Source organism: Eumetopias jubatus, unplaced genomic scaffold (genome assembly GCF_037043125.1).
Source record: "Eumetopias jubatus isolate StellerSeaLion01/CBP00866 unplaced genomic scaffold, mEumJub1_p1.0 scaffold_8, whole genome shotgun sequence".
Taxonomy (NCBI): Eukaryota; Metazoa; Chordata; class Mammalia; order Carnivora; family Otariidae; genus Eumetopias; species Eumetopias jubatus.
Window position 1 is genome coordinate 47,423,995 of NW_028274814.1, and position 17,036 is coordinate 47,441,030.

At 35.5% G+C, this 17,036-nt stretch overlaps 1 protein-coding gene across 3 annotated transcripts; it reads left to right on the plus strand.

Annotated features, from left to right (window-relative positions):
- The first annotated feature begins 56 nt into the window (after nucleotides 1–56).
- CLEC9A (C-type lectin domain containing 9A) lies at nucleotides 57–16,874 on the plus strand. Of its 3 annotated transcripts, none has more exons than XM_028119722.2 (6): nucleotides 57–2,270; nucleotides 3,925–4,005; nucleotides 12,260–12,406; nucleotides 14,135–14,286; nucleotides 15,486–15,607; nucleotides 16,307–16,874. In XM_028119722.2, the coding sequence occupies exons 1-6, from the start codon at nucleotides 2,180–2,182 to the stop codon at nucleotides 16,437–16,439; spliced, it is 726 nt and encodes a 241-aa protein (XP_027975523.1). In that variant the 5' UTR covers nucleotides 57–2,179; the 3' UTR covers nucleotides 16,440–16,874. The 3 variants fall into 3 exon arrangements, with proteins under 3 accessions (XP_027975523.1, XP_027975524.1, XP_087882038.1); XM_088025912.1 differs by having other exon boundaries at nucleotides 2,184–2,270; nucleotides 3,261–4,005; XM_028119723.2 differs by lacking the exon at nucleotides 3,925–4,005.
- Nucleotides 16,875–17,036: the final 162 nt, after the last annotated feature.

Consider the following 17,036-nt stretch of genomic DNA (forward strand, 5'->3'; position numbering starts at 1 on the left):
ATCGTCTTACCCATGAAATCAGAATAGCACAGATTTTAATAGCAGAGGCTCCGTGATCAGACCACCTAGTTTCAAATACTAACTTTTCCACTCACTACGCAAGTCAACTTCGGTAAATAATTTGACTTCTCTGTGCTTCAGTGTACAATTAAGTTATAATGTACTCATAACAGTGCTTATTTCACAGAGCTGTTTTGAGAATCACAGTAATTCATGTAGCCCTTTGAAACAGTACTTGGAATGTAATGAATAAATAAGTAACATGTAGTATGATTTAAAACATCAAAAGCAAAGCTAGTAACATTAGTTCCTTATTGGAAGAGCCCAATGTTTCCCCCAAAGAAATTTATCAGAGAATATGCCATATTAGAGAAAACTAGATCTTTCTGAGCTTGATATAAACTAGATCTTTCTGAGCTTGATATTTAGCACTGATAAAATTTGAGAGCACCTGGAAATTGATGACAACTCATTAAATTTCTGTTCCTGTGCTCCCAACATTAGTCTTAATGCATATTTGGTATGCTTATGGTTTCTTCCTCTTTTTCTCCTCAAGGTAGAAATCATTACATAATGAAGTCTGCAGAGAGTTAAGTCACTTTATTTTTCAGGTCAGAATCTCAGGTCACATGAAAATCATTTGAAATATTTGGAGAATTTGCTGGATATTCTCCATTTACCCCTTGAGATCCTCTCAACCCCACCCTGTGCCTTGTGAGGCAGAACTCAAATGAACAGCACTATTTGGGGCAATTTTCCTCTGGCTTCCAGTTAATTTAGCTATTGAGAAGTACTTGCAGTAATCAAAGGGTGAAAGGTGAGAGTGGTCAGGGTACTCGTCATTCCCTTGGCTCTCTCCCTACAATGCCATGTTCGGCAAAGGCTGCATGTTCCCTACCTTAGGCCATGGCCCTTATCAGATACCCTCCCCTTAACTCCTCAGGCGTAGGAGTGATAACATCGTGGCAATGCATAATTCACCACCTCTTTTTGTTCCAGTTAATCTTTCCCCAAACTTTACAAACAGTGTCTTCATTCAATGCCCTGAGATTACTCCTTGAGTATGTCATTTGTTTTCCTTTGCTATAGAGATCAATGATTGATCCAGGGAGATACTGAAACAAAAGAGAACATTGCAATTTTGCAGATTGTTGAGATTTGCAAACTATAAATTACCAAGACATGACCTTTGGCCATAAGGACAAATGGCCAATATGTGAATGATGATTAAAATATCAAGTTTCTTAATGCTATAGTCACAGGATGTGACAGAAATGGCCATCTATCCACTAAATAATTTAGAGTAAAGTTGTCATCAAAAGTTTGCTAGCCAGGCAAAAATTACATTTATCAGGCCCAGCCTTTTAGATCCAAACAAGGGCATTACATTAGTGGATGTGGACGTGATACATGTTACTTCTAGGTTATGGCTTTCAAGAGGCCTATGTGGATTTGCCATCTTCTCTTTTCCTTTCTAAGGGACTCCAATATCTCACAAGATAGAAGGAGCTTGGGTCCCATTTGGAGGAAATCTCTCCACTAACCAGGATTACTGGAGCTAAATTGTTATGTGAGCAAGAAATAATCTTTATTGTGTTAAACAACTGGGTTTTTTTTTGAGACTTCCTTGTCACAGAAACTACATTACCTTAACTAATAGAGTGGGCAAATTTATTTTAGGGATGAAATCCCTTCCTAGAAGCTTTTTTGTTTAAGGATACACAGTGATCTACAGCTCTTCACCATGGCTTGTCTGATGTGAGCTAACATCAAGTCTTTGCTGGCTAAGTCGTCCACATGCTTCATGTCCTGTACCAAAATATAAGTGCATTGTTTGCACGCCTATTCTTTTTATCTTGATAATAACCCAGTGCTATCACCTTCAACATCTGCTGGACTTCAGAACCCAGAGCAATAACCTATTCTACTTTAGGCCATTTCAAGTTCAGTTTCTTTTCTCATTTCCTTCTTTAACAAGTTGTACATTGGCTTAAACTTCATAAACTTCTACTTTCTAGATGAAGATACATCTACTGCATCCCTTAAACCCAAGCATAGTTTCCCACCGGTGTGAGAAGTAGCCAATTTCAGTTCTTTCACGAACGTGCTCCTACCACAAGAAGACATATTTGTCTTAGCTTCTCGGGTGGAGTGCCTTACCTATCACAGCATCTCAGACATGCAGGAGGAAGAAACATACACCTCTCTTCAGTGGGATGATCCAACACCAAGCCCTTACCAGAAACATCTGTCTTCCACCAAATATTCAGGTAACCAGTTCTGATTATTTAGTCCAAGACTTTGCAATTTATGCTTTGTTTCCGGTTCTATGATGAGCCCAAGGTGACTTTTCTAATGAGATAACCCACATATGGGTCTGATAATGTGCATTATATAATAACGAAGTGATGTGTAAGAGTAAGTAAAGGTGTCAAAGGGAAAGAGCAATGGATTTGACAAATATATAGTACCTTTTTTCCCTCTTTCTTGCTGGGAAGACAAAGCATTCCGGGATTTGGAAGACAAATGAAAGAAATCATATATTTTTTTATTATTTTAGTTCTTGCATAAAACTCCCTGAAAATTACCTGACAAACACTAGGAAATAAAGAGAAAACATAGGTTGAAAAATGGACAAAACTTGCCAGCCTGGAGCTGTGTGCTGTGGTGATCAGTTCTGGTATTCTTATTTAACATGTGTATTAGCTTCTTATTATTTTGATAATAAATGTCCACAGACCAGGGGGGTTAATACAACACAAATTTATTATCTTACATTTCGAAAGATCAGAAGTCCAAAGTGGGTTTCGCTGGGCAAGCTGTTGTCAGGGCTGCATTCCTTCTAGAGGCTCTAGCTAGGGAAGAATGCATTTGTTTGTGTTTCCCAGTTTCTGGGGCTGTGTTTCTTGCTTCACTTGGGCTCTTGGCCCCTTATTCCATCTTCAAAGCCAGCAATGCTATGCCTTCAAATTTCTTCCTGCTTCCATCATCATACAGCACCCTGACCACTGATCTCTCACTTATAAAGGCCCAGATAAAACAGGATTATGTCCCCAACCCAAGATCCTTAACTTAATTACAGTTTAAAGTCTCTTTTGTCACATAAGGTAATATTTACAAGTTCCAGGGAGTAGGGCATGGGCACTTGGGACAGGGGCATCATTCAGCCTCCCACATAATCCAAAGATAACTTTTATTTTTTTCTCTGATTAGTGTTAAGAATATAACAAATCACAAATTCTTTTTTTTTCCCTGAATAGATGCAAAATTACCTGGAAAAAAAGTGTTCCTCATTCAAAATTGTATGTTTAAAGGAAATATGTCTGAACCAATCATGTTCAAGTGGTGCTGAAAAGAGATGAGAGATGCACCCCAGCGTTTCTGCTTTCAAAAATAAAAGCCTGTTCCCTGGTTTGCTATAGTCTCTAAAAGGTTGTTGAAAAAGAATACAAGTAACTAGTTAGTAAGGTTGTGATATTATATAAGGATAAGAGGAGTATGTTACTTAACCTATTAGATTTGACATCTTTCAAAATTCAGGGTGTTCTGGGGCGCCTGGGGAGCTCAGTCGTTTAAGCATCTGCCTTCACCTCAGGTCATGATCCCAGGGTCCTGGGATGGATTCCCATGTCAGGCTCCCTGCTCAGCGGGGAGTCTGCTTCTCCCTCTGCTTGTGTGCTTGTGTGCTCTCTTTCCCTCTCAAATAAATAAATAAAATCTTAAAAAAAAAAAAGGTGTTCCAAGTTATAACTTGCATTTCAAAAAGTTGGAATTCTTTTTTTCCTGTTACCACAGTTCCCATGGCCTCTAGGATTCTCTAGTAAGAATGCTCATTCTTTCTTTCTCTCAGTCTAGTCTCACTCTGGCCCATCTCTTTCACCTACTTTCTCTAACTCAGTGTCATTGCCTCTATGCCTTGTTCAGGAGCATGGTGTCTGGTGATGGTGATTTCATGTATTCTCTGCGTGGGCTCAGTAACAACTTCTGTTTTCTTGGGGATCAAGTGTAAGTACAAAAGGATATATTCACAATAATCTATATACATATATTTCATATACTTTATACATTACAAACATACATATACACTGCATGTAGCTTTCTATACAATTCTGTGTATGTGTATCATTATAAATAAAATGTCATAATTTATAATAGAAAAATCAATTAGAAACATGTAAATGCATATAACTGATGTAAAATAATGGCTTCCTATTTTTTTTATTTTTTGAGAGAGAGAGAGAGAGTGCATGAGTAGGGGGAGAGATAGAGGGAAAGGGAGAGGGAGAAACAGACTCCCCACTAAGCAGGGAACCCCACTCAGGGCTTGATCCCAGGACCCTGAGATCATGACCTGAGCCTAAGTCAGATACTTAACCAACTGAGCCACCCAGGTGCCCCTTGGATTCCACTTTTAATAACTTTTAAGGTTCATTTGCATGTTGTTTAACCTAACTCTAATGCCATAGAGTCTCTTTGGGGAAAATAATGCAAATAATTACTTATATTATTATTCAATTTGTGAGTCATATTAGCATGCTAAAGGATGCAACTAACAAGATTTCAGTATAATGCTCTTTCTTTTCTAAATATGTATGTATTCTAAACTTTATGCAGAATATTTTAGTAAGTTTTTCACTTTATATTAGGCAAAGTAGAATTTAATAAGTTTAATGCAAATCTGAGCACTTCATATAGGCCATATTTAATCACATATCTTTTTTTTTAAGATTTTATTTATTTACTTGTGGAAAGAGAGAGATACAGAGCACAAGCAGGGGGAGCGGCAGGCAGAGGGAGAAGCAGGCTCCCCACTGAGCAGGGAGCCCAATGCGGGACTCCATCCCAGACTCTGAGATCACGACCTGAGTCCAAGGCAGACGCTTAAGTGACTGAGCAACCCAGGTGTCCCTTTAATCACATTTCTTTATTTCCTTTAGTGTAAATTTAAGACATGTTTTCATATATGGCAAGTGAAATTTTTATAAAATATAATTACTTGGCTGCAATTCCAAAAAACAAACAAAAAAACTAATAGCCTGCATTATCACTCATGCTAATACTAAGAAATATGCTTAGAAAGACAGAGATAAAGGTTATTGTCCAGATAATTCTTCCCTTTCGTATGCCCTGGCAAATCATTTCTGTACGTAGGAGACTTTAGCTGGTCTCCTACAGTTCGAAAGATCAGAAGTCTACAATGAGGAAGAGATCAGATTTGCTTCCACAAAGTACAAGAAACTTAATCTTGTTCATGTTAGCTATGAGCTTATTTTCCTGATTGTTCTTAGAAAATTGTTTTAAGCGGCGCATGAGTGGCTCAGTCAGTTGAGCATCTGCTTTCGGCTCAGGTCATGATCCCAGGGTCCTGGGATATGTCCTAAGTTGGGCTCCCGGTTCAGCGGGGAGTCTGCTTCTCCCTCTCCTCCCACCTCGTGCTCTCTCTCACTATCTCTGTCTCTCTTGCTCTCAAATAAATAAATAAAATCTTTTTTAAAAAGTGCTTAAAAAAAGAAAATTGTTTTAAGAATTACTAGAAGCTCAATAAATAATTTTTACTTTGTTTATCACCTGAAAAGAAATTTCACTGCTCACAGCAAATGTTAGCACTTCCAGAAAGCTTTCCTTATCTCACCCTATACTCCCTCTGTGCTTCACATAAAAATGCATTATTGAAACCAAATGCAAGTCCATTTTTTTAAGAAACTCACATTCAAACAGACAAACTGGAAATAGATTGCAGAGTTGAAAGAGAACTAACAAATAAGTCAATTGACATCTAATAATTCAGTTTCTTCTCTAAAACCTGGGCACTTTGAACAGAATATTGCTGGGCTCCATTCTAATGACAGTACAAGAATTCATATTTAACTGGCATTGCAAATATCAAAAGATATGGTTTAAATATCACACCTTTATGATAAATTTAAATGCTATTTTATAAATATGAACTACTTGGGGTAAGAAGATAAAACAAATGAAGTATAAAGAACACTTTCAATTAAAAACAAGATTAACTGAAGATGTAATACTTAAAGCAATATCATGAAGTGATTGGGATATAGAATTTGTCTCTATATAAAAATGAACCTGTAGTCTCCAATCACCAATTATTACCTAGCCAAAAAGCACATTGTACATACTAAGGATGTTCATAAAAGCATACTCTACATTTTTTCCATGTCCTCAAAAAACTTGCTGTCCAATATATATTTACTTTTGTCTATCTCTGTAGTTCATGAAATCTGTTTAGATGAATTATCATGTTCCTAACAAACTCTAGGTCATTTTAAATTGTACTAATTAACTTTGACCCACAAATCCCACTTTTGGAAGCTTTTTCTATAGAAGAACTCGCATGTATAACAATGGGGTAAAAAAAAAAATTGGAAAAACTCAAATGCCTTTCATTAAGGGATCATTTAAATTAACAATAGTACATCCACATCGTGGAATACCATGAAACAAGGAAGAGAAAGAGAAGGAGAAACAGAAGGAGGAAAAGAAAAAGGAGAAGAAAGGGCAGGAGAAAGAAGAAGTAGAAAAGGAGGAAGAGGAGGGTGAGGGGAGGGAGGAGGGGAAGAAGGGAGGGAGGGAGAGAAGGGGTAAGGAAAGGGGGAGGGGGAGAAGCAACAGCAGTAAGAGCAGCTGCTCTCTATGGACTGATATGTAAATGTCTTCATGATACATCCTCAAGTGAAAACTTCTAAAGTAATGTATACACTACCCCACAATTTGATTGAAAACGGGTATTTTCTTCATATGCCAAGTGACACTGGAAGGATATATAAGAAGTAACTAAAAATGGGGTCAGGAGAGGGGGATAGGTGGTGACAATGTCAGTGTTTATTTATTTTTTTAATGTTGTAATTCCATGGATGTAGTATGTTTTAAACAATTTTTTTTAACTCCCAAAACAAAAATTGGGGAAGAAAATATTCTGATGAGGATAAAAGAAAGCCGGCCAGAAAATAAAGTATTTAAATCTTTCAGTAATTTCTGGAAAATGCTTACAAATAAAAGTTTTGGCTTTCTTTTGTTTTGTGTTAATAGTTATAAATACTTTTAAAACTTTTGGGCACCTGGGTGGCTCAGTTGGTTAAGCAACTGCCTTCGGCTCAGGTCATGATCCTGGAGTCCTGGGATCGAGTCCCACATCGGGCTCCCTGCTCAGCAGGGAGTCTGCTTCTCCCTCTGACCCTCTTCCCTCTCGTGCTTTCTATCTCTCATTCTCTCTCTCTCTAATAAATAAATTAAAAATTAAAAAAAAACCAAATCTATATTTAAAAAAATAAATAAAAAAACTTTTAAATATTACTACACAAATATAAAATATTTTTACCATTTGGCTTTTGTTCAAGTATAGTGACTTTCATTTTTTTGCTACCAATCCTGTCACTTGCCAAGGTCATCTTATACATTCTCAAAACATTCAAAGGGATTTTATTAAGTAAAGCCAGTTACAGAAACAAAAGAGTTGTGTTAAACAAGAAGCAGTTTGTTCACTTCAAATTTCCTAACTAACTGCTTGTCCTTGCTAGTTATAGATTATGTTATAGCCAGTAGATTTCGAGTTATAAAAATCATTTAATTTTTAATTTTTAATAATTATTTCATCTTAATCATCATTCCATTTCAACAAAAAACATTAAATGTTTTGTCCATGAAAATTTTCAGTGTAAGAGAAAGGTCAATACTAAAATTTAAATTACATATATAACCACATATGATGTATATAATTTAATATACATAGTAAAAACACGGACATGTTTCTGACAAAGAGTAATGAATGAAATCTATATCCTGTTTAAAATATGATATCAAAGTAATGAATGGGTCAATTACAAATTATTCTTATATACCATCAAAAGTGCATCCATGGATATCTGACAATAAAATAACTGGTAAAAATTAATCATGCTACATTGATATAAAAGAACACTCTGCAGTAATTTAAAGAAGTCTTCTAGAACTATTGTTACTAACACAGAGATATGGTTATGTGATATTTTCCCATGAAATAAGCAGATTGAAAAGTCAGTTATGGAAAAATGTAGTTTTATAAAAATTATATGTAAAATAGATGTATTTTTTACATACAGATATGGAAAAAAGTTTCAATAGATATAAACTAAATGTTAACAGCTGTTATTTGAATGGTAGTTTAAATGTAAGAAGTAATTTCTTGCTTTCTTCCTACTATTTTGTATATTCTGTTTTTTCCCTCCAAAACTCTATATGCAAAAGATTTTCTAACAAATCGGATTTTTTCATTTGTTTTTACTACTCCTTTTCATTTTCTTTTCTTTTTTTTTTAAAGATTTTATTTATTTGACAGAGAGAGACACAGCAAGAGAGGGAACTCAAGCAGGGAGAGTGGGAGAGGGAGAAGCAGGCTTCCTGCGGAGCAGGGAGCCCAATGTGAGACTCGATGATCTAAGCTGAACGCAGACGTTTAACGACTGAGCCACCCAGGCGCCCCGTCTTTTTCATTTTCTTAATTCATCAATTAGATATATCACATAAAATCATATAATAAACACTTTTCTTTTGGGGTTTTTAAAAACTTTTGTCTTATATTCCTCTAAGTAAATATATTGTTTAATCTATATTCTTCACTTGTTGCAAACTGATTACAAGCCCAACACCAGTAAAGGCACGGTACATTGCTTCCCATATAAGGAGAAACAAAGAAAAGTCTCATTTCCCTTTCTACAGTTTTATTACAGTTTTATGTAGTACAACCTTTTCAGATCATAATAAACAAAAGAGCAATAACCTCAAGAATATAGTTAATCTAGAAAAAGTTCGTCAAAATTCAAAATTTTGGAAAAGGGTATCTCCAAACATGCCAGATTATAAATAGAATAAAATAAATAACATCACTGTCTTACTCCCACTCTGGTTACATCCAACCTTTTGCTAAGAAGGAACATAATCCAAGCCACTAGTAGCCGGGATTACTTGAACCATCCACAGATGGATAAGGCATAACCATCCATTGTCCATAGCTCTTGAGCAAAATATAGAAAAGAGGGTGAGAGTCGTAGAGCATATTGAAAAAGATTAGTATATTTGTAATAGTAGACCCAAAAGTAGAAGAGAGAGAGAGTTAGACAAAAGTAATATCATTTTAAGACTTACTGGATGAATATTTTCCAAAATTGATTAAAAACATTAAGCCATAGGTTCAAGGAATTCTATAAAAAACAATCAGCATAAAGAAAAATCAATATCCTTGTTAAGAAAAATATTTAATAAAATAGGAATACATACTTTATAGAATGATTTTTAAAAAGAACTGACTTGGGACACCTGGGTGGCTCAGTCGGTTAAGCATCTGCCTTGCACTCGGGTCATGATCCTGAGGTCCTGGGATGTAGCCCTGCATCGGGCTCCCTGCTCAATGGGGAGCCTGCTTCTCCCTCTCCCTCTGCTTGTACTCTCTCTGTCCAAAAAATTAAGTTTAAAAAAAAAAAATCTTAAAAAAAAGAACTGACTTAAAAATCTAGTCAGACTTATAAGGAAAGAACTACAAAAAATATGAAAATAATATGAAAATGGGAGGACTGGCCCTGCCGAATATTGAAATAAATTATAAATCTAAAATAATGAAGGCAGTGTGGTACTGACCTAGGAATAGATAAGCAGGTGGATTGAATATCATTAAAATAATAGAAATACATCAAAGTAGTTTATTGGAAATTACAGTAAGCTAAAGATAACAATTAAAAGAGGATGAGGAGGGGGTTATTTAGAAAATGATATGAGACCACAATGTCGCCATCTAGGGGAAAAATTTGGAAGTCATACCGCATAAATTCCAACAAAATAAATTCCAGCTAAACAAACTGACGGGTATTAAAGAAGGCACGTTCTGCGTGGAGCACTGGGTGTTATACGCAAACAATGAATCATGGAACACTACATCAAAAACAAATGATGCAATGTATGGTGATTAACATAATATAATTTAAAAAAAAAGAAACAAACTAAGAGTTTTAGAGGGGAGGGGGTGGGGGATGGGTTAGCCTGGTGATGGGTATTAAGGAGGGCACGTCCTGCATGGAGCACTTGGTGTTATACGCAAACAATGAATCATGGAACACTACATCAAAAACTAATGATGTCATGTATGGTGATTAATATAACATAATTAAAAAAATAAAAAATAAATACATTCCAGCTACATCAAAATATGAAAGTGAAATATGCTTGTAAAAAGTATGATCTCAGGTGTAAGATTTTTGCTCAAAATGACTCAAAAAGCATCTGATGTATGTGGGGTGAATTACCACAAGCAAAGTCAAAAGACACATTGGGAAACTTGTGGCTCATATCACACACAAGCTAAGTTGACCCAAATGCAAGTGCACTAACACAATCAGTTAAACAGGATTGGTTGCTAAAGCAGATTCACACAACCTGAAATGACAATGCTTACAACTCTATAGTTTATTACAAGAAAAGGATGCAGTTTAAGAACTGCATTAAAGTCAGGATATGGTCTGGAGAGGCCAGGTACAGACAAGTACTTTGTCCTTTCTCTGTAACTATCTCCTCAGGACAAAATTTCTCTCTTGAGTCAGGAACCACTGATGTGTATGTCCACAAAACACTTTGGTGGCAGGGAGCCCAAAATGGAGTCTTGCTTGGTAATTTTTATCTTATGCTGACCACATAGGATATTTCTTTCTTTTTTTTTAAGATTTTATTTATTTACTTGTCAGAGAGAGAAAGAGAGAGAGAGAGCACAAGCAGGGGGGGAATGACAGGCAGACAGAGGGAGAGGCAGGCTCCCTGTTGAGCAAGGAGCCCAATGTGGGACTTGATTTCAGGACCCCGGGATCATGACCTGAGCCGAAGGCAGACGCCTAACCCACTGAGCCACCCAGGTGTCCCCACATAGGCATATTTCTTCCAGGTAACCAGCTTCGACAGCAGAGACTGCTCAGGATCTCATTGTAACCAGGGGCAAATCATCAGTCATATGGCATCAGTAAACAATGCTGACAAGCTAGTATCATCTGACCAAAAAATCCTCAGACTGATGATTACAAAGCTACACTATTAATCAGTATGTCTCATACCTTGTCCATAGGTCAGTGCCAGGCAGGAACTTTAGAAACACTGTTCAGGCTGAGCCCAAGCCTGTCTGAATGCATTCCCACAGCCCAAGAAGGACCTCATATAAAACAATAATGAAAAGACCAGAAACCCAATGAAAAAAATTATGATATATAATTATATCTTATATATAATTATACACTTCATAGAAAAGGAAATGCAATAGACTTTTATATATATGAGAAAAAGTTTCAACACCAAGCATAAAAAGGGAAACGCAAATTCAAATGATGTTGAAACACCATTTGCAACAGCTTATGTGGAGGGTAATTTGGAAATATCTAATACAATTTAAATGCACATAAACTTTGACCTAGCAACTTTTCTTAAAAATATACTTGCATATGTGTGAAATTATGTCTGACTAAGGTTCTTTATTACAGTATTTGGAATACCAAAAGATTACAAATAGTCTGAAAGTCAGTAGGAAATGACTAGCATAAATCATGATATATCCATACAATAGAATCTGATACAGTTTTAATGAAAGAACGAGAAAGTTCTTTATACACTGACATGGAATTTTGTCTAAAATATATTTTTAAGTGGTAAAATATGAAATATGAAAATATTAAAAACCATATAAATAGATCATTACTATTTGTATAAAGAGAGGGCATTTTATATTCATTTACTTGTAAAATTCAAAATACATGTGGAAGAATAAAAAAGAAATTCGTAAACTGACGCTCCAGGCGAGTGGAGTTGGGTGCATCCAGGTAGCAAAGGGGTTTTTGCTCTGTATCCTTTGAAGATTTTTTTTTTAATTAAAAAAAAAATTTTTTTTAAGATTTTATTTATTTATTTGAGAGAGAGAGAGAGAGCACAAGCAGGGAGGAGGGGCAGAGGCAGAAGGAGAAGCAGGCTCCCTGCAGGGAGCCAGCCACAGGGCTGGATCCCAGGTCCCCATGATCACAGCCTGAGCCCAAGACAGATGCTTAACCGACTGAGCCACCCAGGCACCCCAAAGTTTTTGATTCTTGAACAGTGTAAATTTTAAACAAAACCTTAATGCAAATTAAAGTCACAAAAATAATCAGTAATTTGTAGTTGTCCTTAGTCTGTATGGAAGAATTACTTTGTTCTAATTTGTCAGTATTTTTAGTTAAAAATGATTGTTATTTATTGTTTGAAGTGTTCCAGGTATCCACTATTGCAATGAAGCAGCAAGAAAAACTCATCCATCAGAACAGAGCACTGTTGAATTTCACACAATGGAAGAGAAACCATGACCTTCAGATGAAGTATTGCCAAAACTTGATGCAAAACTCTTTCAGTTCAGGTAATTGATATAAAATCAGTTTCCACTGTACAGATACAAATACAGGCACCAATTCCTCAAAAGAAACAGTGGTGCACATTTTACTGTCTGCAAAATTGCAGACAGAATTTTAAAATTAGGAGGGACATAATTGTAATCCACACTCCAGTTCAATGTTTTTTATATATTTATATATCTCAGTAGTAAGTGGAAAATACTGATGTCTCAAGAAATGCAGATTTAAAAAACATACACTCAAATTTCAAAGGGAAATGTGTGGGAGTAGCAGATGGGATTTTTTTTTTTTAAAGCAGCATTTTATGTTTTAGCCAATCACTCAAATTTATAAGTGTATCTTTATAGTCCTAAATTCTTCAATATACTTAGTTTAAATACTGCTTTAGATTCAAATTTAGATATCTCTTTGAGCAGGAAAATCATTTTTTAAAAAATCAGAGTATTTACCATAAAATTATAACAATTAGGATTCAACTCTTTTAAAAATTCTATGCCTTTACTTCAGTTTTATCTTTTACATCTCTCACTAGAATCTTAAACCTAAAACAGCCTTATTTCTACGTGCAGTATAGTTCGCCAAGTATTCTATGTTTACTTAATTGACATTAATTGTCCCTGTAGTGGATATCATTTAAATAATCACCAATGAGAGAGGTCAAAAACATACCTTCTGGTTGAAATTTAGTCAAATAAATGTTTACAGAATCACTGGGTGCCCAACAGTGTTTTTAAATATAACAGGCTTTTGCAAGCATGAATTAGCCCCACCTCTGAGCCATTAACCTTGAGACAATGGCAATATCCATTTTGGAGACCTACAAATTTAATATGTCCTCCAAAATTTCAGCTGCCTAGTCTTGCCTTAACAATAGTCAAGACACAGATTAGCATAGATTCCAAACAAAAGATATTGAAAAGCTTTAAATAACTCAACAGCCAGGCCCTGGACACTGATAATGAACTATTTGTGACCCTAAATAGAAGGTCTCTTTCTAGAAAGTAGAGTTCTGGAAATTTCAGTGTCCTTCCCTCTGGGCAAGAAACACTTGGTCAAGTTCTTGCATTTTGGTCCCCCTCTTACAGTCTTGAGCCCAATTCTTTTGTGAATACATTCTTTCTTAAGACAGGTTTCATAAAACTGATTAAACAATATGGCTTACTTCTACGTTACATCCAAGTCCTGAAATAAGCCAATTGGTCACTTATGTTTTTCTCCAATTTTCCTCACCCACATATTTTCAAATCAGCCCTCAAAGTGCGCTATTTGTTCTGTCCGTTCTATAGGAAATATTTTCATGTTTAACTCTCAGAATTTACAGATCAACTTGAAACTTATTATCAGCTTGCCTAATGGTCCAGCATATATTCCAACTAAATTGGGTGATTAAGATTAACAGACACGAAACAATATTAAACAATGAAGACTATACATGATGTAAGCTTAAAGAGAGGAAAGATTTATAAAAATAGAATCATCAACTCAGTTGTTATAGAAGAGGAACAATTTCGGAAAAAAAATTCTGAAATTAATTTTATCTTAAATTAATTCTTACAGACCTATTGCTGTTGGAAATGTAGAAATCTTTCTGTGGTAAGGACCAATGCATCTGAACCATTTGGTTACAATGAATGGTTAGCTTCACTGGGGACGGAACAAAGGTTTCTTTTGAGGAGATGGGCTACTAATATTTTTATAATAATTTTAACAAAGGGAAATGTTTCTATTCAAAGCCCATAACTGCAACCCTTGTCCAGACAACTGGATTCAGAATGGCGGAAGTTGTTACCATGTCTTTGAAAACTGGAAATTCTGGCACACCAGTAAAGAGGACTGTTTGAAGGAGGGTTCTAATCTTCTACAAATAGACAGCAAAGAAGAAATGGTAAACAGCGTCTCATGGTTTCATATCATTCTGAAAATACCCTGGTACACATTAAAAGCAAGGACTGATTCTAATTCTACAGAATTTCTTAATATTCTATAACAAAAATATATTTATTGTATATAATAAGGGTTTAAAAGAGACAATGTAGGAATTACCAAGATTTATTTTCCTTTTGATTGGACAAAAACAAACAAACAGGAAGCTATCCAGAAATCAAGGGGAATGTGTTAGTTGTATGTCCTTTGTTAATCAAAAAGGAGAGGGAATAAGGGAAATACCATCTTGTCACTTGTTAATTCACTCCAAGATATACATATATTATAATTTTGTATATGCTCCAAATTTGTTATTTTCAATGCTGTTGGGAAGTGTAATAACCAATAAAAATTTTGTAATTAAAAGAAAAAGCAGAAATATAAAAAGGGAAGTGATGTCATGAAATGGCGAGGTCTATAAAAATAAGCCTTTGCTAAATGAAATGTTTAATTGACATTAAGTCTGCTTTACTAACATCTTAACAAACATCTTAAACAGTGTTTCCCTGAAATCTTTTACCCATAAATATGTGTGAGGTAGAATACACAGTTACACATTTCTGACCTTATTAAAAATGTGTGCTTGCTATACTCAATAATTAGTTAAAGTTTATTTTTCCAAAAATAATGAGAGAACAATTTAAGGATATGTTAAGGATATGCAGTAAACCAAGGCAACTTGGACTTACAACAATTACAGGTTTACACTACTTTTTCTGTGCAAATTTGGTGACAAAAATCAATAATTTTTTTAACAAAATATGTCTACAGTTAAGTTGCCTCTGGAAATTCCTAAACTATGGAAGTATGCTGGGAAAGAATGATCTATGTGGTCTATGATGTCAAGGATGTTTTTACTTTTCCTCATAATGAAGGTTCAGTATAACACCTTGTTTTGACATATATTCTCTGTCAAATTCTGAGTCTAAGATTATTTTAATACCAGATGCCTATTTTCCCCATAGTCCTCAACACCCCATCTATCATATGGCAATAAAAAAATCTATAAAATGTATCGCTTCTTTTAAAAACCCTCTGTCTTCTTCTCTAGCTCTCAAGTTCCCACTAATGTCTGTCTAGGCAAAATGCCACACTTTATACCTCATGACAGTTTGTTGTTGTTTTTCCCTCAGTTCACTGTTCAGGTCTTGTGTCTTCTAGGACTTTATCACCGGCAGCCTGGGGACGGTCAAAAGAGGCTATGATTACTGGGTGGGGCTGTCTCAGGATGGACTCAGCAGAGCTTGGCTTTGGGAAGATGGCTCCTCTCCTTCCCCTCACCTGTAAGTACCTGAGAAAAATGTTACAAGAAAAAGTAGAAACATGAGGGAATTCCAAAGTTGATTTTATTTTATACCTCAGATTTTCTCCAGAAGACGTAGCCAGCATGATAATTTCACAGGCTTTTGACTGGAATCAAAGCTGAGGTAATTTCAGAGTAGCTTCATGGCTTCCAAGTCTTCCTACTTCTCAGCCTCCTGCTATTACACTCTAGCACAATTCACATCAAAATTTGAGAATCTGAATGAACAATGTAATTATCACGGATGTTTCCTGTGTATTATTTAATGGCTAGCGAGTGCTACGGGAAAGAAATTATAGTAACTATTAAGAGATTTCCCTCTTAAGCTTTTTACTTTTATTTATTTATTTTTCCCTATTAAGCTTTTTAGATAGAGCTAGGGAGATTGGTGAACAGGACTAGGTGCTTTAGTATTTTGAGAATTAAGAGTCAGGGAAGAGATCCTAAGTTAGAGCCTATTTTTGTCTATGTATTTCCTTTAATATGAGGTTTTTGATATTATGTTAACATATTTTTATTGAGAGAAAATACCGTTATTACTGAAGAGGGGGTGTGCCACAGGAGGGTACCATGTTAAAACAAAACAAAAGAAAAAGCTACCCACCTCTCATCAGTTACCCACAAGAACATCACTATAAGCCCCATACCTAATGTCAGATTCACTGACTTTCTTCTCCAGATCACCAATACAGACACTCCAATCAACTGACCAGCTCTGTGGATATCTCAAGGACAATTTCCTTTCTTCTGCTAACTGCAGCATTTGGAAATTTTTTATCTGTGAGAAGTATGCATTAAGATCCCCTATCTGAAAGAAATTGTACCAGAAGAGATCTATTACGATAGTATGTTGAACAGGACATTGGAAAACCTGCCACAAAATTGCAAAGAGCAAGTGCAGAAGTAAACCCAAGTGTGGGCTATGAAACTACCTACCTGTACTCAAAACCTATCTCTACATTTACACTGGGCAATTTTCTTCAATACTTTCCAGACCTTCATTTGACATTGTTTAAACTGCCAAGAATAAAACCAATTTATAGCTACAGAGGACAAAATCCTAAAAGGTTGAGAACAAACTGAAGAAAAATTATTTCTTTGTGTTTTGTTTGTTTGTTTTTTTTTCTAATCTAGAGTGACTATACACTCCACACAAAAATCTATAAGCCACTGGGGGGAGATGATGCATTTCTAGCTGACTGATTTTTTAAAAATTAATAAATAAATGTGGCCTTTTAAAGTCTCTACCTGCCAGATTTTTCTATGCATTTTCTGCTATCGAACCAGTAGGGTGGTTGGACAGAGATATGGATTTTCAAATTAGAAGGAAGACAGGAGCTATCTGCTGTTGGTAAGACAATACCCTTTTAGGACTGCAGAATTCTACTGGACACGTGAACTACCAGCAC